Source organism: Chiloscyllium plagiosum, unplaced genomic scaffold, assembly GCF_037043375.1.
Source record: "Chiloscyllium plagiosum isolate Xiang-an unplaced genomic scaffold, Cpla_swu_hap1 HiC_scaffold_11, whole genome shotgun sequence".
NCBI classification, from domain to species: Eukaryota; Metazoa; Chordata; class Chondrichthyes; order Orectolobiformes; family Hemiscylliidae; genus Chiloscyllium; species Chiloscyllium plagiosum.
The window spans coordinates 50,742,532-50,767,669 of record NW_028270149.1 but is presented as its reverse complement, the minus strand read 5'-3'; the positions used below and the strand labels follow the sequence as shown (position 1 = coordinate 50,767,669).

The 25,138-nt window shown below is 41.2% G+C and overlaps 1 protein-coding gene across 6 annotated transcripts in view; it reads right to left on the bottom strand.

Annotated features, from left to right (window-relative positions):
* LOC122557232 (uncharacterized) overlaps positions 1-25,138 on the bottom strand; it is a 152,458-nt gene that overhangs the window by 7,083 nt on the left and 120,237 nt on the right. For 5 of the 6 annotated variants that reach the window (XR_015758658.1, XM_043704693.2, XM_087992046.1 and 2 more), the window contains 3 exons: positions 20,404-20,916; positions 2,838-3,015; positions 2,299-2,571 (listed from right to left, as the gene is read on the bottom strand). Coding sequence is in view for 5 of the 6 variants with exons in the window: in XM_043704693.2 (XP_043560628.2) it covers positions 2,299-2,571; positions 2,838-3,015; positions 20,404-20,916 (964 nt within the window). In the remaining variant the exon portion in view is untranslated. The remainder of the gene's footprint in view (positions 1-2,298; positions 2,572-2,837; positions 3,016-20,403; positions 20,917-25,138) is intronic. The other variant, XM_087992045.1, reaches the window with a different exon arrangement.

The following is a 25,138-nucleotide window of genomic DNA, read 5'->3' as shown; positions in this document are numbered from 1 at the left end:
TGTCAAAAATATATGTTCTTTATAAAATATTATAGTTTCAACAGTTGTTTTCAAATTTTCAAGTCTTTTCTTTAAAGAAAAAGATAAAGGACATTGACTAAAATTTCAGATGGATGAGACTTATTTGCATCAATGTGCAGCCATATTCACTTTTTTAGATTAGATTAGATTAGATTACATTACTTACAGTGTGGAAACAGGCCCTTCAGCCCAACAAGTCCACACCGGCCCACCGAAGCACAACCCACCCATACCCCAAATCTACCCCTTACCTAACACTACGGGCAATTTAGCATGGCCAATTCACCTGACCTGCGCATCTTTGGACTGTGGGAGGAAACCGGTACACCCTGAGGAAATCCATGCAGACACGGGGAGAATGTGCAAACTCCACACAGTCAGTCGCCGGAGGCGGGAATTGAACCCGGGTCTCTGGCGCTATGAGGCAGCAGTGCTAACCACTGTGCCACCAGGCCGCCCACTTTTCTTGGACAGAGATGCAAAGGCCCAATAGAGACAACAGTTTTTTGGAGCTATGATACCCTTCTTCCTATTTTATCAATGAAGACTGATCTATTCAGAAGGGAATTGCAAGGACATTAAAAATTAATCATTTAGGCTGTGAAATAACAGCTAAAGAATAACTGCATGAACTCGTCCTCTATATTCTTTGGAGTATGGAATTAGAAAGGAGAGAGATCATATTGACAACCTCTTGTGTGGCCTTTGAAGTTAGGGTCTGGACAGTAATTGATATTAACCGCAGCAGATAGTTGTTTTGCCCATCTCTCATCTCACCATTCTATCTGAGCTCTGCATCTGGATCTGCTGAATGTCTCCACAGCAGAGAATTTCCATTAAAAGCCACTGGATTTTCCACAACTGCGATTTCAGGAGAAAATACTATACCCACAATGACTATACAGCAACTGCCTCAGTGAGAAACAAAACATCATGACTCCTTATTGACTTCACCTTTCAATCTTCATTTTACTTGGCTAAATTTATCTGACACAGTAAAGCTGTACTTTTTTGTAGCTTGTGAAAATGTGTCTGTGTTTGCAAGCAAGAGTGGGAAGTAGGATGAATTTGCACATTTTTGACATTTTTATATTGTTGGGTCTTAGTAATAAAAGTAATCACATATGTGCTTAACTTAAAAATAAAGGTCTGTCTTATTTCTTAGAGACTGCACAGTCAAGAATAATTGAGTTGGCAACCCACTACTGTTTTAAAATTCAAGGTATCTGCTAATAACCAAAATGGGGAGTGACAGAAGAAGAAAACCATTTTATCTCTTCTCACTTGATTTGCATCAAAATAGATTATTGAACTATCAAAAGTTTGTTGATGTTGTTAGCTGTTTGATTAGAGTCATCTCTACTAAGCTAAGTTCTTATGCAACAGAAATGTCAAAATTATTCACAATATTTAAAACCAGATCTTGCTATCAGTCATTACAATACAGAATTTCACATATTGATTGTAACTAAATCATCTAGTGCCACTCTACTTTCACTCTCTTCTGACAAGATCCAAACAATCAATCAGTGATACTATCATAGTATTCATTACTATGGAAATGCATCATGATTCGAGTTGATGCATGAGAACAGGGTCTTCAATACCCTACTGTGGACATTGGACTCCTCAGACACTGAAGCAGTTCATGTTCAAATGCAGCAAGAGTGGATTGAAATCTAGGCCTGAGCTGACAAGTGCATTCAAGCTGACAAGTGACAAGCTGCATTCTTAAAGAGCATTCAAGGTTGGGTTTTTAAAGAATATTCAAGGCTGAACTAAATTTTTAATTAGTAATGGAATCAAATGTTATGGGGAAAAGGTAGGCTTTACATGAAAAGTAACAGTCACAGTGGCTCAGTGGTTAGCACTGCAGCCTCACAGCACCAGGAACCCAGGTACGATTCCGGCCTTGGATGACTGTCTGTGTGGAGTTTGTACTTTCTCCCAGTGTCTGTGTGGGTTTCCTCCGGTTTCCTCTCTCAGTCCAAAGATGTGCAAGTCAGGTGAATTGGCCATGCTACAGTGCTCATAGTGTTAGGCGCATTAGTAAGAGGGAAATAGGCCTGGGTGTGTTACTCTTCAGAGGGTTGGTGTGGAATCGATGGGCCAATGGCCTGTCTCCGCAATGTCGGGAATCTAATCCAATTCAGTCATGCTACACAAGTGTCAGGCAATGGCCATAGCCAAAGAGGAAATCTGACCCATTCCACTTGACATTCTTTGGCATTACATCCATAATATAGTTATAATTTAGCATTGACTGACAATACCTACCCTTTCTTCCTCACTCATTTCAACATCCAGGTTATTTAAGGCATTTTCCACTCGAGCAAGTCGGCCTGAGAGAGACAGCAACAGGTTTACAACTTTATCCAAATCCCCAATGAACATTCGGTACTTATCAAACTCATTTGGTTTGCAGACATTCTTGACCAGTCTTTCTGCCTCTTCCCCCAATGCACAGTTTGCACTGATGTCTTCCAAGAGGCTCTTCTGGGCTTCATGCAATACAGAGAGTTTCCTGCTAAGACTGCTAATCAGTTGCTGCTGTGGAAATTTATAAGAAAAAATATTGATTAGAAGAGAGTTCCTTTGCCCAAAATGATGTGAAAGTATAAAACTTTCACCACATGATACATGAGACAAGTCTGCACACAGGCCTCCATACAAATAATGGATCCTTGGTACTTACATGTCCCATGAAGGGTTGCTTTCAGATTACTTTTTAGACCTTTCTGCCTGCTAACCTTATTTAGCAGGTGCCTCTTCTCACCACCTAGGACAATTCTATATCTGGGAAAAAAACTTAATACCTTCTTTTCTATCAACATTTCCTCCTCTTCCTCCTCCTCTTCCAAACACACTTCAGCCATATTTGGTAAGTCCTTCATTTTGTTCAACAGCTCGGCTTTGGCAGCAGATGTGCTATAGTAAGCTGAGCAAGAAGTTGAGCTAGTGATTGCTGTTGAGGAGGTGGCCTGTGCAGTACACCTGTAAAGAAAGCAAAGAAAAATCACATTAGCTATGCAAAAAACCAAGACAAATTCTAAACAAAGTGCTGATGAAACGTAGTATCGATGCCCTTCACACGTGAATTCATGAACACACGGATTACATAGAATTTCTAGCACAGAATAAAACAATTTGCCCCAGACTGTCTGTGCTGGTGTTTACCTTCCTCACAAGTTTCCTTGCATTCCATCCATCTCTTCTCTACCTTTAAGCATACCTTTCTATTAGTTTTCCTCTTGTCTAATATTCTTCTGCAATCATTTAAGCTGTTGGTCTCATCTCTTATGGTACTGGATTCCACCTTCTAAACTAAGTATATACGTTTCTCATTTCTCTACTGAATAAGTACTTTGTATTTATGGACACTTTACCTGTACAATCTGTTCATATCAGCAATGATTTCAATCAGGTTGACTCTAGGGAAAGCATCAACCTGTTTAATCCTAATTGATACCTAAAGAAAATCTTTCATTTCTGGTTTCACCTCTGTTCGCATCCAGATCTTGCTTGCATTGCTCTCCAGTCATTTTCAATATGCAAACTTGTACTTTGTACAACTCCAAGTGCAGCCTGACTACATGCTTACACCTTCATCACTTTTGAATGTTACATCCCTTCAGACTAATTAATGCTTTATTAATATTTATTTTTGCTTTGTTGATCTGTGATGCTTCTGTTAATGATTTTTAACCTACATCCCTTTTCATTTCAACCCAATTTTCTAAGGTTGAAGTGATATTTTGTTTTATCTACCAATGTATACAAGCTCTCATTTATCCACTTAATGTAAATTTGCCACAACTACCCAGCCTATAGATTTTCTACAGTTCCTTGTTAGCTATAGATCATCAGCAGGTTTTGATGGTAAGCTACTTGTTTAAGTCTCGGCCATTAAAATAAAATAACAGTGATATTATTAAACACCACTTCCAAACTAATCTAATGCATTCAACCCTACACGACTTTATTTTACAGCCAATTCATTTTCTAATCAGCTACTTAGTCTAACTCCACATGCTCTAACTGTTGTCATGGCCTACCATATGATACTATCCAAAAGGCCTCTTGAAAACCAAAATAGGAGATTGACCCTTGCCATTATGTCCAAGGAATTCTACCAGACTCTTTCAGCATGACTGAGCCTTTTAAAATCAATGCATACTATTATGATATTTTGTTACTACAGGTTCTTCTACCAGATTTAGTAAAGATATTGAAGTTGATTTCATTAATATCAATGATATAACAGATATTACAAAGATACTTCTGATGCTTAGTTTCCTTGAATATATTTGGCTGGATACCATCTGGACTTGGGATTTTATATTTTTATAGGTGTAATACTTGGTCAATTATTTTCTCCATTTCCTTCCAAGCTCTGTTAATATCCTTGAGTTCATCACTATTAGTATCTACAGAAATACCTCAGTTTTGACTGAAGATGATAAAGTAGTTAGTCACTGCTTCTGCCATTCCTCTGTCAATGCCTCTAAGCTTATCTTCATCATTCTTCAGCAGCGCTATCACTACATTAGCTTTCCTGATTGACTGTAATCCAAAAGTGGGCAAAACAGTGTATAAGGTGAGCAGGTATTGTTGCACAACAGTTCCTAAAAATCATTCTCTCTCTATAAAGGAGCTGCATTTTTCAAATGAAGATGGGTTGCGGAAAGAGAATGCTGCAATCAGGACAGAATTTTGACATTGTAGTGCATCTCAGAACTCAACTTCCAATATAAATTGAAGACTTAACACACATTGTTCATTATAATAGCATCCACTGCACTTTCCCCATATTGTTGTTGCTGACATTATGCAGCCTGAAAAACAGGGATTCCAGGTTCATCTGCAAAGATTGTATTAACTCAGCATTTTCAAGTTTGTCTTGCTTTCAGTCAGCTGAATGTTTTTGACTGACTTTAAAAAAAAATTTAAGCAAATTTTAAAAATTTGGTTGACAAAATCAAAATCGCGCTGATATCATTCGGGCATTGGTACTGAAGATTCCAGAATTAGCCATACCTCTAGCCAAGTTGTTCTAGCACACCTGCTAACAGTCACATCTACCAGATGTGTTGAAAAATATTCCAGGAATGGCCTGTCCATACAAAGCAGAATAAACACAGCCTGGTCCAAAACCATCGTATCTGTCTACTCTCGATCACCAGCTGGGGTCAGTTAGCTCAGTTGGCTGGATGGGTAGTTTGTGATGCAGAATGACACCAACAGTGTAGGCCGAGTGAAATAACTGCACAGAGCCCAGTATCCCTTCACCCTTTATTTACTTATGCACAGTAATTGGCAGTGGCCAGTCAGCATGAAGTCAGTCCCGAAAAAGGAGGAGATTTTAAATTCCCTGTTTAGATTGGTCAGTTAGAGTTTCCTGACTGGGCCAATCAAGAATCTCAGTCAATGGGATCCGCCTGGTTCCAATCACTATACTGAGGTCATCATGAAGGTCCAACCATCTAAACCGCGCTCTTGCGGTGCTTGATGTGTGGTGGTCCTCAGATTAAACCATCACCTGTCATTTCTCTCTCTCTGACGAGAGAGCAGTCCTCTGGAACTATGGCAATGTTAACTTTACTATCTCTAGCTAAGTGATGGAAGGGGTCATCAATCAAGTTCTTGGGTCAAAACTGTGGAACTCTCTTCCTAATCACTCAGTAGGTTTTCCTACAACACAAAGTTCAGTCATTCAAAAGAGGCCAACAGCTTCTCCAGGGCAATTAAAGATGGCAACAAATTCTGGCATAGCCGGAGATGCTCAAGCTGACTTTATTATTCACCTACAAGGACACCCAGATATTCCTGCATTACAGCATTTTGTAGTCTTGATCCATTCAATACACTGCATTTCTATGCTTCAACCAAAACAGACAACTTCACATCTTCTCATATTATACTCCATTTGCTAATTTTGTGTCCCCTCATTTAACCCATCTTTTCTGCTCTTCTCACAACTTGCTTTCCTACCTACGTTTCTATTGTCAGCCTATTGGCTACAATATGTCAATTCCTTAATCCATGTCCTTACTATAGATCGTAATAATTTAGGCCCCAACACGGATCCCTGTGTCACATGACTAGTTACAGTTAAAAAAAAGAAAATATCCCAGTTAATTAGCCAATCCTCTACCCATGCTAATGTATTACCCCATCACACCACAAGATCTTATCTCCTATTAACCTTTAAAATGGCACTTTATCAGATATCTTTTAAAAATCCAAATACACAAGTATTTCTATGTAGTCACAATTCAGTAACTTGTACTATACACAGATCCTCACTAAAAAATATCATCCAGTTCATATTTGGAACTGGACACATACAGGAATTGATTCTTGAATCCCAGTTCTGAGGAATGGTCACTGGACATGAAATGTTAACTCTGATTTCTCTTCACAGATGCTGCGAGACCTGCTGAGCTTTTTCAGCAATTTCTCCTTTTGTTACTGAACTTGTCAAGCTTGTCCCACCATCCAATGAGATCATAACTGCTGAGATCCAACTCCACATATTTTCTGTTGCCTCATAACATTTAATTTTAAATCTGAGATTGATAACTAAAACTACTGACAATTAATTAGAATCAACTATCATTGGCAGAAGAGCGTTCCAAACTACTAATCCCCTTTCAGTGTAGAAATATTTCCTACTTTCACTCACGAAAATCTAATCTTAGCATCCCTATCAGCAGAAACGTTTTCCATCATTCACCCCATTTATTCATCACAATATTTTGTAACTCTCAGGGCTATTACTCTGGTTTGTAATCTCTCATGGTAATTTAACCCTTGCAATGCTGAATCATTTCAGTAAATTGATGCCTCATTCCCCTCAAAGTTAGGATACTAAGGTACAGTGCATGGAACTGTTCAGAGTTTGCCAAATGTGATCTAATTATGGTGCCGCACAGCTGCATCATAAATTTTTCTAATCCTTTCATTTCAATCTTTAAATATGAAAGCAAACTTTTGTTAGCCTTTTATATTATTTTCTGTAACAATTCATTGCTTTTTAATGATATATGTACATGAACAGACAAGCTTCATTGGCCTTATTGTGGTACAGAGGCATCTAGCTGTCCTTATACATGAATTACAAAATGTTAGCATGCAAGTAATTAGGGAGGCCAACAGGATGTTGGCCTTTAGTACAAGGGGAATGGAGAATAAAAGTAAGGGAGTGCTGTTATAACTGTACAGGACACAATGGGACTTCACCTAGAGTAATACAGAGGAACCTCGACTATCCGAATATCAATTATCCGCATATCAGATTATCCAAAGGGGATCTCAAGGTCCTAATAGAAACATTACGTCAAAGAGCTGTTTTAACCCTGATTGCGTCTTTTGTTTACAGGTACAATGATTAAAAACCAACTTGGCTCACTGAAATGCTTCCGAGAACAGTCCTGGATAGTCCAGGCACCATCTTCAAATTACTTTCCCTGGAATTCTACACAGGGGTGGACCCGAAATCCCCCTTTCCCCAGATAATCTCTCCAACATTGTCCTGTACAGAGCAAAGGTGGAACCTGTCAAAAAGTTGCAGTAAAAAGCCTGTGAGAGAGAGCGCGAGAGCGAGAGAAAGCACGTGTGCACTATTTAGAGACTTACCCCACAAAGGCATCAGCAGATTACTGTTGGTGTACAAACCGGCTGTCCCGGGGGTTGGGGAGGTGGTGGGGGTGCGGCTGGGGGCAGTGGTGCGGATGTGGGTCAGAAAGTGGTTGGGGGTGGACAGGGGTTCAGGGTTGGTGGGTGGGGGTGGGCAAGAGGTGGGGACAGGGTCTCACATGCGATGTGCTGCTGCCTAGTCTCCTGAACGAGGAGCAGACTTCACAGAAAACTCCAAGCCCCAGAGGAAATCTCTTTGACAGCATTAGGCAAGAACTTTCGAAAACTGATTCGAGGCAGATGTTCGCAGGTAAAGGGATGGTTGGAAAATGGGAAGCCTTCAGAAATGAGACAACAAGAATCCAGAGAAAGTATATTCCTGTCAGGATGAAAGGAAAGGCTAGTAAGTATAGGGAATGCTGGATGACTAAAGAAATTGAGGGTTTGGTTAAGGAAAAGAAGAAAGCATATGTCAGTATAGACAGGATAGATCGAGTGAATCCTTAGAAGAGTATAAAGAAAGTAGGAGTATACTTAGAGGGAAATCAGGAGGGCAAAACGGGGACATGAGATAGTTTTAGCAAATAGAATTAAGGAGAATCCAAAGGGTTTTTACAAATATATTAAGGACAAAAGGGTAACGAGGGAGAGAATAGGGCCCCTCAAAGATCAGCAAGGCAGCCTTTGTGTGGAGCCACAGAAAATGGGGGAGATACTAAATGAATATTTTGCATCAGTATTTACTGTGGAAAAGGATATGGAAGATATAGACTATGGGGAAATAGATGGTGACATCTTGCAAAATGTCCAGATTACAGAGGAGGAAGTGCTGGATGTCATGAAACGGTTAAAGGTGGATAAATCTCCAGGACCTGATCAGGTGTACCCGAGAACTCTATGGGAAGCTAGAGAAGTGATTGCTGGGCCTCTTGCTGAGATATTTGTAACATCAATAGTCACAGGTGAGGTGCCGGAAGACTGGAGGTTGACAAACGTGGTGCCACTGTTTAAGAAGGGTGGTAAAGACAAGCCAGGGAACTATAGATCAGGGAGCCTGACCTCAGTGGTGGGCAAGTTGTTGGAGGGAGTCCTGAGGGACAGGATGTACATGTATTTGGAAAGGCAAGGACTAAATAGGGATAGTCAACATTGCTTTGTGCATGGGAAATCATGTCTCACAAACTTGATTGAGTTTTTTTGAGGAAGTAACAAAGAGGATTGATGAGGGAAGAGCAGTAGATGTGATCTATATGGACTTCAGTAAGGCGTTCAATAAGGTTCCCCATGGGAGACTGAATAGCAAGTTTAGATCTCATGGAATACAGGGAGAACTAGCCATTTGGATACAGAACTGGCTCAAAAGTAGAAGACAGAGGGTGGTGGTGGAGAGTTGTTTTTCAGTCTGGAGACCTGTGACCAGTGGAGTGCCACAAGGATCGGTGCTGGGTCCTCTACTTTTGGTCATTTACATAAATGATTTGGATGCGAGCATAAGAGGTACAGTTAGTAAGTTTGAAGATGACACCAAAATTGGAGGTGTAGTGGACAGCGAAGAGGGTTACCTCAGATTACAACAGGATATTGACCAGATGGGCCAATAGATTGAGAAGTGGCAGATGGAGTTTAATTTAGATAAATGCGAGGTGCTGCATTTTGGGAAAGCAAATCTTAGCATGACTTATATACTTAATGGTAAGGTCCTAGGGAGTGTTGCTGAACAAAGAGACCTTGGAGTACAGGTTCATAGCTCCTTGAAAGTGGAATTGCAGGTAGATAGGATAGTGAAGAAGGCGTTTGGTATGCTTTCCTTTATTGGTCAGAGTATTGAGTACAGGAGTTGGGAGGTCATGTTGCGGCTGTACAGGACATTGGTTAGGCCACTGTTGGAATATTGCAATTTTGGTCTCCTTCCTATCGGAAAGATGTTGTGAAACTTGAAAGGGTTCAGCAAAGATTTAGAAGGATGTTGGCAGGGTTTGAGGATCTGAGCTATAGGGAGAGGTTGAACAGGCTGGGGCTGTTTTCCCTGGAGCGTCGGAGGCTGAGGGGTGACCTTATAGAGGTTTACAAAATTATGAGGGGCATGGATAGGATAAATAGGCAAAGTCTTTTTCCTGGGGTCGGGGAGTCCAGAAATCGAGGGCATAGGTTTAGGGTGAGAGGGGAAAGATATAAAAGGGACCTAAGGGGCAACGTTTTCATGCAGAGGGTGGTATGTGTATGGAATGAGCTACCAGAGGATGTGGTGGAGGATGGTACAATTGTAACATTTAAGAGGCATTTGGATGGGTATATGAATAGGAAGGGTTTGGAGGGATATGGGCCGGGTGCTGGCAGGTGGGTCTAGATTGGGTTGGGATAGCTGGTCGGCATGGACAGATTGGACCAAAGGGTCTGTTTCCATGCTGTACATCTCTATGACTCTAATTAACCGAATAATCAATTATCCAAACAAAATAGTGCCCGCCCATCTCGTTCGGATAATCAAGGTTCCTCAGTATATATTGTTTTGGTCTCCTTAATTAATGAGGGATACACTTGCATTGGAAGTAGTTCAAGGAAGGTTCACTATGTTGATTCCCCAAATAAAGAGGCTGTCATGAGTAAAGATTAAACAATTTAAACTAATTGGATTTTAGAAAAAAAATGAGGTTATCTTACAGAAATGAGAGTCATAGAGATGTACAGAATGGAAACAAACCCTTCGGTCCAATCGTCCACGTGCTGAGCAGATTTCCTAATTTAATCTAGTTGCATCTGCCAGCACTTGGCCCATACCTCTCTAAACCATTCCTATTTGCATACCCATCCAGATGCCTTTTAAATCTTGTATTGTAACAGCCTCCACCACTTCTTCTAGCAGCTCATTCCATGCACGTACAACCTTCTGTGTGAAAAAGTTGCCCCTTAGGTCTCTTTTAAATCTTTCCCCTTTCACCCTAAACCTATGCCTGCTAGTTCTGGACTCCCCGACCCCAGGGAAAAGGCCTTGTCTATTTATCCTATCCATGATGGGCTGAGAGGTGGCAGATGGAGTTTAATTCAGATAAATGCGAGGTGCTGCATTTTGGAAAAGCAAATCTTAGCAGGACTTATACACTTAATGGTAAGGTCCTAGGGAGTGTTGCTGAACAAAGAGACCTTGGAGTGCAGGTTCATAGCTCCTTGAAAGTGGAGTCGCAGGTAGATAGGATAGTGAAAAAGGCGTTTGGTATGCTTTCCTTTATTGGTCATAGTATTGAGTACAGGAGTTGGGAGGTCATGTTGCGGCTGTACAGGACATTGGTTAGGCCACTGTTGGAATATTGCATGCAATTCTGGTCTCCTTCCTATCAGAAAGATATTTCTCTGTCTTGCATGCAGAATGTAAAAATTTACATGGCCACCTCCTGCAATTCAGCATCAATTTAATTACATTGTTTCTGGAAATAATCAAATCACTACATTGTCTTGAGTGGCATGTGACTACAGAGAGTGGCAGGGGGTTGTCTTGTGGGCATTACGGATGGTGATGTAAAAGGGAAGACTGTTCCCTTGGTCAGGGACGTCTCTTGACACGGCTCCATAAGCTCCGTGAAGAGTATTTAAGGGTTCCTCCAAAAGTTTGTACTTACTTAATAAACTTTGGCTGTTCACAGAAAGTGGTATATTGCAGTTGCATCAAGTGTGTAAGAATCTCAAGAAAAAGAACCTAACAGACCCAGCAACGAGTCTTGTGGCAGACTGCTGGTCACAGGCTTTCAGTCTGAAAAGCAACTCTCCACCATCATCCTCTGTCTTCTATCTTTGAGCCAGTTCTGTATTCAAATGGCTAGCTCTCCCTGTATTCAATGTGATCTAACCTTGCTGACTAGTCCATGAGGAACATTGTCAAATGCCTTACTGGAGTCCATATAGATCATGTCCACCACTTCATCCTCATTAATCCTCTTTGTTGTTTCCTCAAAAAACTCAATCAAGTTAGTGAGACATGATTTTCCACACACAAAGCCATGTTAACTATCCCTAATTGAATTGGATTCTGAGACAACTCAACAGGTAAGTGCCCTTTTACCGCTCATTATGAAAGTTAAATCCCCCATTAAAGTCACTGGCTTGATTATGTGTTGTGTAATCTCTGCATTTATACAATATATTACTTCAAAGTTGGCACCATCTTTTCTCTATTTTTCATATAAGCCTTTAACCTGCTAGTTTTAGTTTCAATTCTTGACTGTCTTACAGTCTCTGTAACCATGCCTTACCTCCCAACTGAATTTGTACTTGCAATTCATTCAATGTATCCAGCATGTACTCCTTGCATTTATATAAACAATGCTTATTTGAGAAGTTAATTGTAACCTGTCCCTCAGCCCAAATATTTTGTTCAAGTTTCTAATTTAATTTTCCTGTTGAAATACTTTATATCCTCCCACTTATTTTCCCTCACTTATACAGCCACAAGCAAACTTTGTGACTGTTACTCTACTCTTTTCCATATAATTTGTTTTGATGAAAACTTCCTTTACTACCTATGCTTCCCATTATTAGATTGAAGTGTCTGTAATTGCCATATCTATCCTTTTCACTAGGACCCTGACACAAGATCAATTTAGGTGCAGCCAAGCCCAAAGATAATTCCTTTCAGTCCCAGTAATGGTACCAGTTCAATGATGTGTAACCCATTTTTGCCACACTTGTTCTCTGTTGCAAAATCGATTATGCTAATCTGCACATAATTCTGACAATAATCTAGGGACTCCAACCTTTGGAAAGCTGTACTTTAATTTAGGTCCTAGTTCTCTTCATACAGTGCTTCCTGCCTACTCTTCCATGTTATTGTTCCCAATGACTCATTACTTTAGCTATCTTTATTCCTGTTGTTAATAATCCTTCAATTTAGCAGGAGGTAAGCAATGAAATTTATCCCACTCTTGCAAAAATGTGTTCTTTGTCCTCACAATTATTAAAACTCCTGAAGCTATCACGTTCTGTTTCTCTTCTTCATTCGTTTGGACAGCCTCTTGCTCCAAGATGCTGTCCTTCAACCTGTCCTTCCAATATACTTTAAGCTAGCTCACTGTTTACAATCACTACATTTATCAACAGAAATGGTTTACTTTTATACACATGTTTCAAGTGCTTCCTGTTCCTGTTCAAGTGAGTACTTGTAACTGATTGATGGCTTTGTTCAGAATACTATGAAAGTTGCTGTAACCACAGTTTAGAATACATCTGTGCATAAAATATTGTTTGGGGATGCAGAAAAAAAGTGGTATGGTTAAGTGACTTCTAGGCAACAATTTACTCAGTGCCAGATGCAAACTTAACTTACGTACAGGCAGTCTCTCCCTTCTTTTACTTGGCCTAGCTTCAAAGTGCAACAAACTGCCTATAATTCAGTACAAATGGCCACAGTCACTGTTAGGCTCACTCAGAGGCATCAAATATGGCAACCACAAAAATGGTAAACATTACTGGAGTTCTGATTTGTGGTCAGGACACTAAGTACCTTATATACAGTTTAAAGGTTAAATCGCTTTACATCAAATTGCTGGCATTGCAGAGAAGCTGTGCATACTGGTACAGCAGCCTGGAGCTGCTGTTCAAAAATAAAATGCAAAAAGCCTCCATAGGCTAGTTAACCATGTAAACCTATAACTAAGACTAATCCAATCTTCATCAAATACCCCCAATCTGGGTCTAACCAAAAGCAGTCGAAGAATTTAGGCCAACTATGGTGCTGAAACTGGTGCTATAATTGTTTGCAGTTAATAAAACACAAACCAGGACTAAAACAAGTGACCTTTAGGGTTAGTTACCAGCTTTGAACTTTCTCCCACTAGTATGCTCATCTTGGATAGCTCACATCTCCCTGTGTGTTCTGAAAGTGTGAATTAAGCAAAAAAACAGACGTCAGGGCTGAGTCCAAAAATCCCTCACTGAGAATTTTTTTCAAAGTGCAAAGAAATAACTTTGTTAGCCACTTGTTAAATATTACCAAGGAAACATACCCCCAGGAACCAGAACAACCTTTGCAGGAGACATAAGCTTCACTAATAACTTTCTCATGATATTTCTGGCAAGAGTAGTGATATGTCCTGCAACTAATTTAAAGCTCTCTAACATAACATGCGCAAAGAATAGAAAAAGTAAAGAGAGCAATTTATCTGATGTTTAGCTGTACCATATAGAGAAGCAAAATCAGAGTTCAAATCCCAGTAGCTATACTAACTGAGCTGATCTGAACAGAGGTAGTGTTGCTGACCTCTGCAATGTTATACCATCCCAGTCATAATTCTCAGATGAGAAAAAAAACCCAAATAACCCAACCAGGCTTCCTGCTTGTGACTGTCATTCAGCAATCACAGCTGGAAGTTCATTCATGTGGACAGGATTGGGCTCAACTTCCTTCAGCAATTAACCGGTCAATGCTCAAACAAGAGGAACAATCATTAGGCCAAGCTAATTAAGAGTTTATGTTCACTATAGAACTGTAATCTAGTGATTGTCCACTAGCTGCTGGTTCAAAAGCTAGCATGTAATGTAGCATGGATTTGTTCTCCAATGTATTCAACAACTTTGGCTCAGATATTCACAATGTACATTAACGATTTGGACAAAGGAATTGTATGCCATCTCTCCAAATTTGCAGATGACACTAAGCGAGGTGGCAGTGTGTCTGTAAGAAGGATGTTAAGAGGCTGCAGGGTGATTTGGATAGGGTGGCTAAGCAGGCAAATATATGGCAAACACAATATAATGTGGATAAATATGGGGTTATCCACTTGGTTGCAAAAACAGGAAGTTAGATTATCATCTGAATGGTAGCAGTTTAGGAAATGGTGAGGTGCATTGAGACCTGGGTGTCAGGGTGGAACAGTTGCTGAAGGTTGGTATGCAGGTACAGCAGGTGGTGAGCAAAGCTAAATGGTATACTGGTCTTCATAGTGAGAGGATTGGAGTATAGGATACGGATGTCTTGCTGCGGTTATTCAGGGCCTTGGTGAGGATACATATTAAGTATTGTGTGCAGTTTTAATTTTCTAGTCTGAGGAAAGACTTTCTTGCTATCGAGGGAGTCTAGCGAAGGTTCATCAGATTGATTCCCAGGATGGCAGGAGTGACATATGAAGAAAGATTGGATCGACCGGGCTTACACTTGCTGGAATTTAGATGAATGGGGTTTTGGGGTGGGGGCAAATCCCATAGAAATGTAAAATCCTGTTGGGACTGGACAGACAAATGCAGGAAGAATGATCCTGATGTTTGGAATGTCCAGAAATAGGGGCCACAATCTAAGAATAAGGGATAAGCCATTCAGGACTGAGATGAGGAAGAATTGTTTTACTCAGAGAGCTGTGAACCTGTGGAACTCTCTTCCACAGAAAGGTGTTGGGACCAATCCATTTTATATATATTCAAGAGGGAGCTGGAGGTAGCCCTTGTGGCTAACGGGATCAGGGGTTATGGAGAAAAAGTGGGAGTGGGATACGGAGATTGCATGATCAGCCATGATCATATTGAATAGTGGTACAGACTGGAAGGGCCAAATGGTCTACTTCTGCACCTATTTTCTATGTTTCTTACAATCAGCTTCAAGAAAACTGAAGTAATGTACCAACTTCTTCCATGATTTTTCATCAGAACTAAAAAGGTCTGATGCAATTGGACCTTAAACTTTAATTGTTTTTCTCTCCACAGATGCTGCCAGACCTGTTGAGTATTCCTGGTATTTTCAGTTTTAACTTTTCCAAACATGTTATTCTGGGAACCACAAAACCAACTACTAAAAGGAATGATGTAGCAGTTGTTTTAGAATCCACAACCCTCTTTGGAAAGAGGAGTTTATATTCACCCATTCCATAAATAATCTAAGGAAGAGAAACCTTCTAAGTTACATGAAACAAACTCCTTAAGTATTATTGAGAGTTGTGGCTGGACCTTCAGGAAGACTGTAAATTCTAATCAATGGACTGTATCATAAAGCTGCATTAGATGTTGTCAAGCATACAACTCAAGGCAGTAAGTAATTCAGGTAAAGACAATCATGGAGATGCTGCATACCCAAAAACAGCCTGAACTTAGAAAGGCACTTAGTAGAAACTCTAGTTGCTCGAGAAGACTTTGAAACAGAGCATTCTATTCTGATTACTTTAACATTGTATCCATTTATATTATGCCTTTAAAGATAAAGGAACGTCATATGGTGTTTTGTGGGAGCATTACAAAATGAGTAAGACACCAAAGCCACTCAAGAAGTTACAGATGACCAACAGTTTGGTCAAAGACTTAGGTCTTAAGTGCGTTAAAGGGGGGGAAAATGACACAGTGAAGTATAAAAAGGGAATTCTAGAGCTGGTTCATTTTAACAAAAATTATTTCACAGGATTTCAGAATTGCTTACAAGATCAACAATTTTTGCCTCTCCCTAACTGTCCTTGGAAAGGCAATGACGAGCCTTTTCTTGAAATACTGAAGTGAATCCGCAGTGCTACACCCACAGTCCTGTTAGGGAGGAAATTCCAGGATTGTGACTCAGTGTCAGTGAAGGAATGGTGATATATTTCCAAGTAAAAGTGACATAGGACTTGGAGGGGAATTTTCAGGTTGTGTTCCATGCATCTACTTTCCTTGCCCTTCTAGTTGGTAGAGGTCCCAGGTTTGGAAGGAACTTTGCGAATCACTACATATGATACAGACCGCTACTACTGCGGCCCAGTAGTTTAAATACTTGACGGTACATCAGTCCAGTTACGGATGAAGTCAAGCCTCAAACATTGCTGCACTTATACAGACAAGTGAAGAGATATTCCATCATACATCTTGCTTATACCTCTTGGATAGTGGATGGGCTCTCGCTAGACAGGGGGTTTGTTACTCACTACAGAATTTCAAGCTTTTGACCTACTGTTGTAGCCACATTATTTATATGGCTGGTCAAATTCAGTTTCTAGTCAATGGTAATTTCAGGATGCCGATGATAGGGAATTGAAGCAGTTAAAGACGGTTGTGCCTGAGACACTACCCTGAGGAATCCCTGCAGTGATGTCCTGGGATAGTGATGATAAACCTCCAAAAATCAAGTCTTGTGCTGTGTGTGACCCAGTGTTGGAAACATGGCTACCGTTCTTTGCCGTGCTTGTTACATTTTGTGAACCCATGACAAGCTTACTAAGCTGCATTCAGGTACAAATACTTTATAGGAAATCAGCAGCAGAGATCTTGAATAGACTTGTAGATTAGTATTTTAGTTTCTAAAAATAGGAATTGTGTGGGGCCACTGCACCATTAAATCACTGCAATCGTCCTCGGGTTGGCAAGAATGATGCATAATTACAGCAACACATTGATGAAAGATACCATTCAGAATAGATTTCAAATCAAGCTGCGGCTAAGACACACAGATACAGACTTTGTTTGTGCCTTCTCACAAGTTATCCAAAAATAAAGTGACTGCATGTTGAAATAATACTGAAGCATGAATCCCTGTGCTATCCTTTTACAAATTCATAAAAGACATTCCAGAAATTCATAGAAGCTCATAAATTGAAAACAATACACATAGAAAAAAGCAGATTTGCATTTATATATGGGGCCTTTCATGACCACAGATGCCTCAAAACACTTCATAACCAATAAAAGTTCATTAGAAATATAGTCACAGTTGAAGAAAATGGGTCAGCCAGTTTGTACAGAATGAGTTCTCACAAACAGCATCATAATTATTCGATAACTGATTTCTGTCATATTGTTCGAGGGAGAAATATTGACCAGAGCACCTCCCCTGCTCGCCTTCCAAAATAGTGCTAGGGGATTTTTAGACCCATTTGAGGAAGTAAACTGGACCTATTTTTAAGGTTTTTTTTAATGAAAGGTGACACTCCCAAGACACTAATTCCTTTAGTGCTGGATTGGAGTGTCAGCCCAGACATTTGTGTCCAAGGCTTGGACACAGCCTTCTGACACAGAGTCAAATGTGCTACTATAGAGTGTTGGGTTGGCAGACAAAGTCTAACATTGATTGGTCAATAAATTATGCTGTGCCAAGGCGGAAGATGAGGTGTTCTTCCTCCAGGTTTTGACGATGGAGGAGGGCCCAGGATTTGCATGTCCTTGGTAGAGTGGGAGGGGAAGTTGAAAAGTTCAGCCATGGGGCAGTGGGGATGGTTGATGTGGGAGTCCCAGAGATGTTCTCCAAAATGATCTGCAAGTTGGTGCCTGGCTCCCCGATGCACAGGAGACCACACTGAGTGCAGCGATACAGTAGATGATATTGGTAGAGGTACAGGTAAATTTCTGTCAGATATGGAATGATCCTTTGGGGCCTTGGATGGAAGTGGTGGTGGAGGGGGGGCAGGTTTTGCACTTCCTGTGGTGGCAGAAGGTGCCAGGCATAGGGTGAGGGCTGGTGGGGGACATGGATCTGACAAAGGAATCGCGGAGGGAATGGTCTTTCTGAAATGCTGATAGGGGTGGGGAGGGAAATATATCCCAAGTGTTAGGGTCTATTTGTTGGTGGCAGAAGTGGTGAAGGATGATCTCTTGTATCCGGAGATTGATGGTGTGGAAGGTGAGGTTGGTGGGGGGGGGTGGGGGGGGGGGGGGGGGGTGGGGGAAACTGTCCTTGTTATGTTGGGAGGGGTGGGGTTTAAGGGCAGAGGTGCAGCAAGTGGAGGAGATACGCTGGAGGGCATCATTGACCACACGGGAGAGGAAATTGCAGTCTTTGAAGGCGGCTATCTGGAATTTTCTATGGTGGAATTGGTCATCCTGGGAATAGATGCAGCTGAGGCAGAGGAATTGGGAATAAGGGATGCCGTTTTTCCAGGAGGTCGGGTGGAGGCGGTGTAGTCCAGGTAGCTCTGGGAGTTCGTGGGTTTGTAGTAGGTGCCCATGGTTAGTTGGTCGCCAGAGATGGAGGGGTCCAGAAAGGGGAAGGAGGTGTCTGAGATGGTCCAAGTGATTTTGACTTAATAGGCATTAGTGAAGTTGATGAACTGTTCAACCTCCTCATGGGAGCACGAGATAGAGCAGATATAGTCATCGATGGAGCGAAAAAGGTGGGGGTTGGTTCCGGTGTAGCTGTGGACCTTGGATTTTCCACATACCTGATGAAGAGATAAGGATAGCTGGGTCCCATGCGGGTGCCCATGGCTACCCCTTTGGCTTGGAGGAAGTGGGAGGATTGGAAGGAGAAGTTGTTAAGGGTGTGGACCAGGTCAGCCAGGCAGATGAAGGTGTCAGTGGAAGGATACTGGTGGGGTTGAAGTGAGAGGAAGAAACGGAGGCCTTCGTCATGGCGGATAGATATGTACAGGGACTGGATGTTTATAGTGAGGATAAGGTGTAGGCAGCTGGGGAAATGAAAGCCTTGGAGGAGGTGAAGGGCGTGGGTGGTGTCCCGAACGTAGGTAAGGAGTTCCTGGACCAAGGGGGGCAGGATGGTGTCAAGGTATACAGAGATGAGTTCAGTGGGACAGGAGCGGGCGGAGACAATGGGTCAACCGGGAAATCTTTGGTGGGATGTAGAATCAGGTGGTGCGGGTTTCGGGAATGATAAGGTTGGAAGCTGTGGATGGGAGATCCCCAGAAGTGATGAGGTTGTGGATGGTCTGGGAGATGATGATTTGGTGATTGAAGGGGAGGTCGTGGTCGAGGGGGCAGTAGGAAGTGTCTGCGAGTTGGCGGTATAGAGGTCAGTGCGCCAAACTACCACAGTGGACCCCTTGATGGCTTGTTTGATGGTGATGTTGGGGTTGGAGCAGAGGGAGTGGAGGGCTGTGCGTTGCAAGAGTGGGAGATTGGAGTGGGTGAGAGAAGTGGACAGGTTGAGGCAGTCTGTCATGGTGGCAGTTGGAAATGAAGAATTAAGGACGGGTAACAGACCAGCACAGGGTGTCCAGAAGGTTGGGGTGTGTTGAAGGCAGGAGAAGGGATCCTCAGTGGGTGGATGGGAGTCATGATTGAAAAAGTGGGCCCAGAGACGGAGAGAGTGGAAGAAATATTCGATGTTACAACACACTTCAAACTCATTATTCGGGAGCATAGAGGGATGAAGGTGAGGCCTTTGCGGAGTACTGAACATTCATCCTCAGTAAGGGGAGGCCTGGGGGAATAGTAAATGGTAGCATGGATGAATGATGAGCACTGGAGTGATGTTCTTTGAGAACAAGGGTCAACTCTTCTGGGTGGTTATTAGACATGTGAGTGTTCAAGAAGCTGAAAGTTTAATTGTTAACTGACTGGATCTGTTTAACCATATAATCACCCATTCATACGGCATGGAAGCATTTTATATCAGCCAGGGTCCTCATACTGGACTGTATCTGTGCTCAAAATAAAACATGCATTAAAAAGCTGCCTGTAATTATATTCAAAATTAGACCACAAGTATGGCAGAGAAGGGAAGTGATTGCATTGTCTGAACGCCAACACTGCCACACCAATTTTACTAGCCTGATGCTGAGGTGTGGTGCTCAAATTACTCTGGTATCTTGCTGGTGTGGCTGGATCTTTGTCACATGCCCATTTTACCATGGAAGAAGCTCACAGTGCAACACAAATCTATTCTTAACCAACATCTATAAGCACATGGTGACTTTGCTGGCTCATTGGACATTAATCAGAAGTAGAAACCATGTGTGGGTTTTCTCCTCAATTCTTTACTGCCTGGAGTGGGAACAACAACCTCAACCCTGATTAATACTTAGATCTGGGTTTTACTAAGATAAATAACAACTAGTGTAAATCTGCGAGACTTACTTCTCCTGGTCAATGTTCAGACGCAGCTGTAGTCGATTCCGTTTCTTGTGCTTGCGTGCCCGTGATAGTTCCTGTTTGCTTTCTGGAAATATTCCACCTATGAAGCCTACAGCACTCTTCATCTTTGAATTTGGATCCAGAATGTCTGCCAGAGACCGGTCTTTTTCTGCTATGTCCCGCACCAGCTCTTCTGAAGTCAGCTCGGCAGATGGCCTGCTCTGGGCACTTGAACTGCATCTCACAGTCTCAACTCCCTCACTGGGTTCCTGAGAAGGACTTTTAATGGTGTTGCTTAGTGGTACAGGGACAAGTTTTATATAAGTCTCAGAATCTTCCCACCTTTCATCTTGTCTGTTGGCAATACTGAAGTATGACTCTCCACATCTCTGACAACCCAGATCCATCTCATTCTTTGTAAATGGCATGCTGTGTGGAAGGTAGAGTCCTTCAAAGGGCCAGTTTCTACTGCCTCTGGATGCCAACTCACCCACTGGAGATATGAACTTTTGAGTTCTAAGGAAACAGAGATAAATAGATAATGCTACACATTAGTGTTTTTTTTATTCATTCATTCACGGGACATGGGTGTCACTGGCCAGGCCTATTATCAAACCTAATTGCCCAGAGGACAGTTATGTGTCAACTACATTGCTGTGGGTCTGGAGTCACATGTAGGCCAGACCAGGTAAGGATGTTAGTTTTCTCCATTAAAGGACATCAGTAATCCAGAAAAGTTTCTCTGACAATTGGCAATGTCTTCTTGGTCATTATTAGAATCTTAATTCCAGATTTTTATTGAATTTAAATTCTACCATCTGCCATGGCAGATTAGCTGGTCACTGGATTAATAGGCTAGTGACAATACCACAAGGCCATCACTTCCCCCTTGCTGAATGGCAAACTTCAACTAAGTTGCTGACATTCAACTGAAAGATGAATAGATCCTGACAGAAACAGCATGCTAAAACTCTATGCGATGGAGATCATAGAAATCACCAAGAGGATGGCACCCAGTAGAGATTCGTTGACAATTATAGCAAACACATTCTGCCCAATTCACACTTAAAGTCAGGATTGTGGGGCTCCTCAATGAGGTGAGTCACATAAAGTGGAAGGTATCAAGTTTGGTTCATTATACACTGAAGTTATGATCTTAGCTGTTTTTTTTTTAAGATATTACAATTTGTTCAATGTCCATGAGCTATAGCATGGGCTTGAGACAGGGGAGAAGGGTTTGAGGTGGAGGAAGTGAAGAAATGTAGCAAGGAATCCTGCTCCTAAGCATTGTTCAGTAACCATTGTTGGAAGATGTTGATGCTGAGTGAAATACTGTGCTGGAGTTTACAGCTCCCGACTCATGCACTTTCAGCAGAAGCCAGGGAATAACACACACAAAATAAGTCGTGGCTAGCCTACCACCTACAAACTCCGTTTCTATAAAATATGCAGCCTGTCAGCCATTTAAACAATCTGTTGATTGGTCAATAAATTATGCTGTACTCGTCATGTATGGTTGGCATATAGAAGAGGCTAGGAGTTGGTAGGTTGTTCTTTTAAACGGGAGGAACTAATACTAATCAAATGATAATGATAAAACCTTTAAAATCACTGAGTGACGAAATCCAGTTCTCATCTCCTCAGAGCTGAGGTGGTTTAGTTTAGCTTTTCTTCTGTAGGGTGGGAGGGGGTGGGGGCAAGTAGAATATTTTCCATAAAATTCAGCAAAAAAAGTACATAAAAGGTGTAGCACAGGAGGCCATTTTGCCTGCACCAGATCTTGAAAACAGCTACCAAAGCTTACATATTCATTTCCATCAAGTTTTTAAACAAATTACCTTTTGAAAGTTATTACTCACCACTAACCCCTCTCAATGTATTCCAGATCAAAATCACCCTCCTGTCACTTCCTTCAGCTTACCTGCTCTGAGGAGAATAGCTAGCTAATATTATTTTGCACAAAATACCATGGGAATCAGTATTGGTATCAATGTCTGAGGGTTGTATGTACTGAGATAGTAACAGAAATCTAGTTGGGAGATGTAGGAAAATGGGAACAGAAGCCCTCGAGCCTGGTCCACCATTCTAGATCATGGTTTTCATCTTCCTCAATGCAGATAATACAGGCTCTGGCTTCTCAATCTCTCCTCATAGGACAGGCCCATCATCTCAGGGATCAGTCTGTTGAACTTTTGCTGCACTCTTTCAACAGCAAGTAAATCTTTCCTTAGATAAGCTTCCAGAACTGCACCAAATACTCCAGGTAGAGTCTTATCAGTGTTCTGTACAAATGAAGCAAGACTTCTTTGCTTCTGTTTTCAAATCTTCTTGTGATATGCCTTCCAAATTAGCTACTTCACTTGTATACTGGCTTTCAGTGACTTATTAACAAGGGTATCTTTGTCCCTTTGGATATCAGCATTTTCCAATCTCCCACCATTTAGGAAATACTATTTGCCTTCCTTTCACTTTCCAAAATAAAATCTCACTTATCCAGATTATATTCGCTTTGTTCTTTCTCAATCAGTCTGTCTAAATCCCTGAAGCTACTTGCATCCTCCTCATAATTCATATTCCCAAGTTTTCCATCATCTGCAAACTTTTAAATATTACAATTGGGTCCCACATCTAAGTCATTGATAAAGATTGTGAACACCTGATACCTAAGCACTATTCCTTATGTTACCCCACTGGTCACCTCCCCCTGCCAACCTGAGAATGTCCCATTCATTCTTATTCTCTTTGTGTTAACCAATCCTCAATCCCATGCATTTTAGTTTTGCTCACTGATTTCTTGTATGGGACTTTATTCCCATAAACATAGATTATAGTTGTACCTTGTTGACTCTGCTAGTAACATCCTCAAAAAAGACCCAGCAATAGTTTGTCAAACATGATTTCTCCATCATAAATCCGTGTTCACTCTGGAAAGTGACACAAAGTAATTGTTCAGCTTGTCTATCATTGTTCTAATTCCTATTATAAAATTGTCCTCTCTCTGCGTGTAATGATTTACATTTGTCTTGACTCATCTTTTCCACTTTACATACCTATCAAAATTCTCCTAATCTGTTTTTTTATATTCCTCATAATTTTACATTCATATTATATTCCCTCTTTTTCCATGAATTTCCTGAGACCATCTTTGCTCAATTGTAAAATTCTCCCAGTCATCAGGCTTACAACATTTTTTTTTGAAAATTTGTAATTTTCTTTGATTTGGCCCTGTTTTAATTAGCTATGTCTCTTATTTTTTCCTTTGGCTATTTATGCAAGAGATTTTGTTTTGAAACCAAGCATTTATTCATTAAGTGATAGCTATTGCCTACCTTCCATCAAATATTTGAATGCATTTTTCCAACTCACCACAACCAAGTTCCTCCTCATATCTTCATAATTGCCCATGTTTACATTTAAGACTCTACTTCCAGATTAAACTTTATCTTCTTAATGAAAGATTCTATCATGAGAACATCTGCTGATACTCACTACATGGTTGTAAATCATTTACGTGCAATATCCATGTCAGTACATCCATTGATGTCATTCTGTCATGTTTGTTCATACTTATTATGCTCATTTGTGCAATGCCATTTGCTTTTTGCTGGGGAGATATTTCACAAAGTGTGCATGTGCAGCATTTCCTGCAATGTGACAGCAGCTTCTGGAGTCTGAGAGATGCAGAATAATGCAAAATCCAAGTGCTGTCAGCTATTTCATGTTTCTCCAGAGACAGTACAATAAATTAAAAATCACAGCTGGAGATTCTTATATTCCATTTCACTGTTAACTTTCTTGTAAAAAAATTAAATCTTGTTGAAATAGGTGTAACTAGGTTTGAAATTGCAATGCTAACTTCACTATTTACTATTTAAATAAAAGGTTAACAACCTCACTGTCATTGAAAGAATAATTTAATATTTGTTTGAATGTCAAATTTCTGCATTTTAAGAAATATCACCTTTTCCAAATTTTAATGTTATGATATTAAAGCTTTCCAGCCTCCTGCTTGTCTACTGTAATCATAAGGAGAATGTGAGGACTGTAGCACTACGAGAAAGTGGTGCTGGAAAAGCACAGCCGGTCAAGCAGCATCCGAGGAGCAGGACAGTTGATGTTTCGGGCATAAGCAGTTCATCACAATACTGTAATCATAACCCTTGTCTTAATTACTCTTAACATTCTCAGTGAAAGTTAAAACTTGGAAGTGAAGGGCTTCAGTAATTTTTACATCCTGTTTTTGTCTCTGTAAGAATACTTGTGAGAATAGTAAGTGATGCAGTGTTTAAAGTAGATTAGGGTGAGAGGGAGCAAACCATTCCAGGAGGATGTTTGTCAGGTCTGGTGTGTTGGAATCCAGTGGTGGGTGGGTTTGGATTTGGCCGCTCGCCAGGCTGGGAGGATCAGGCACAAAGAGGGGTAAGTGGTGCTTACAGAGCTGGGGATAAGGGTGAGCATGTCCAGCAGTTGGGCAAGGGGAGTCAGGTGCAGTTTGGAGATAGTGGTGGGAGAAGGGGGGTGCTAGGTCCAAAAGGCAGGGGCTAAGTTGTGGAGAGGGGATGCTTCAGATCCAGAAAAGGGGTAATGAGTGTCAGGTTAGGTGATGAGTAAAGAGGATTGGGTGTGGAGTCAGTGTATATCCAGTGGTGGAAAAAAGCGGTACTGAGAACGGAGAAAGGAAGGATGGCGCGTCTGCTGGGGTTAAAGGGGAGTCAGACCACATTGACTCCAGAGCAGG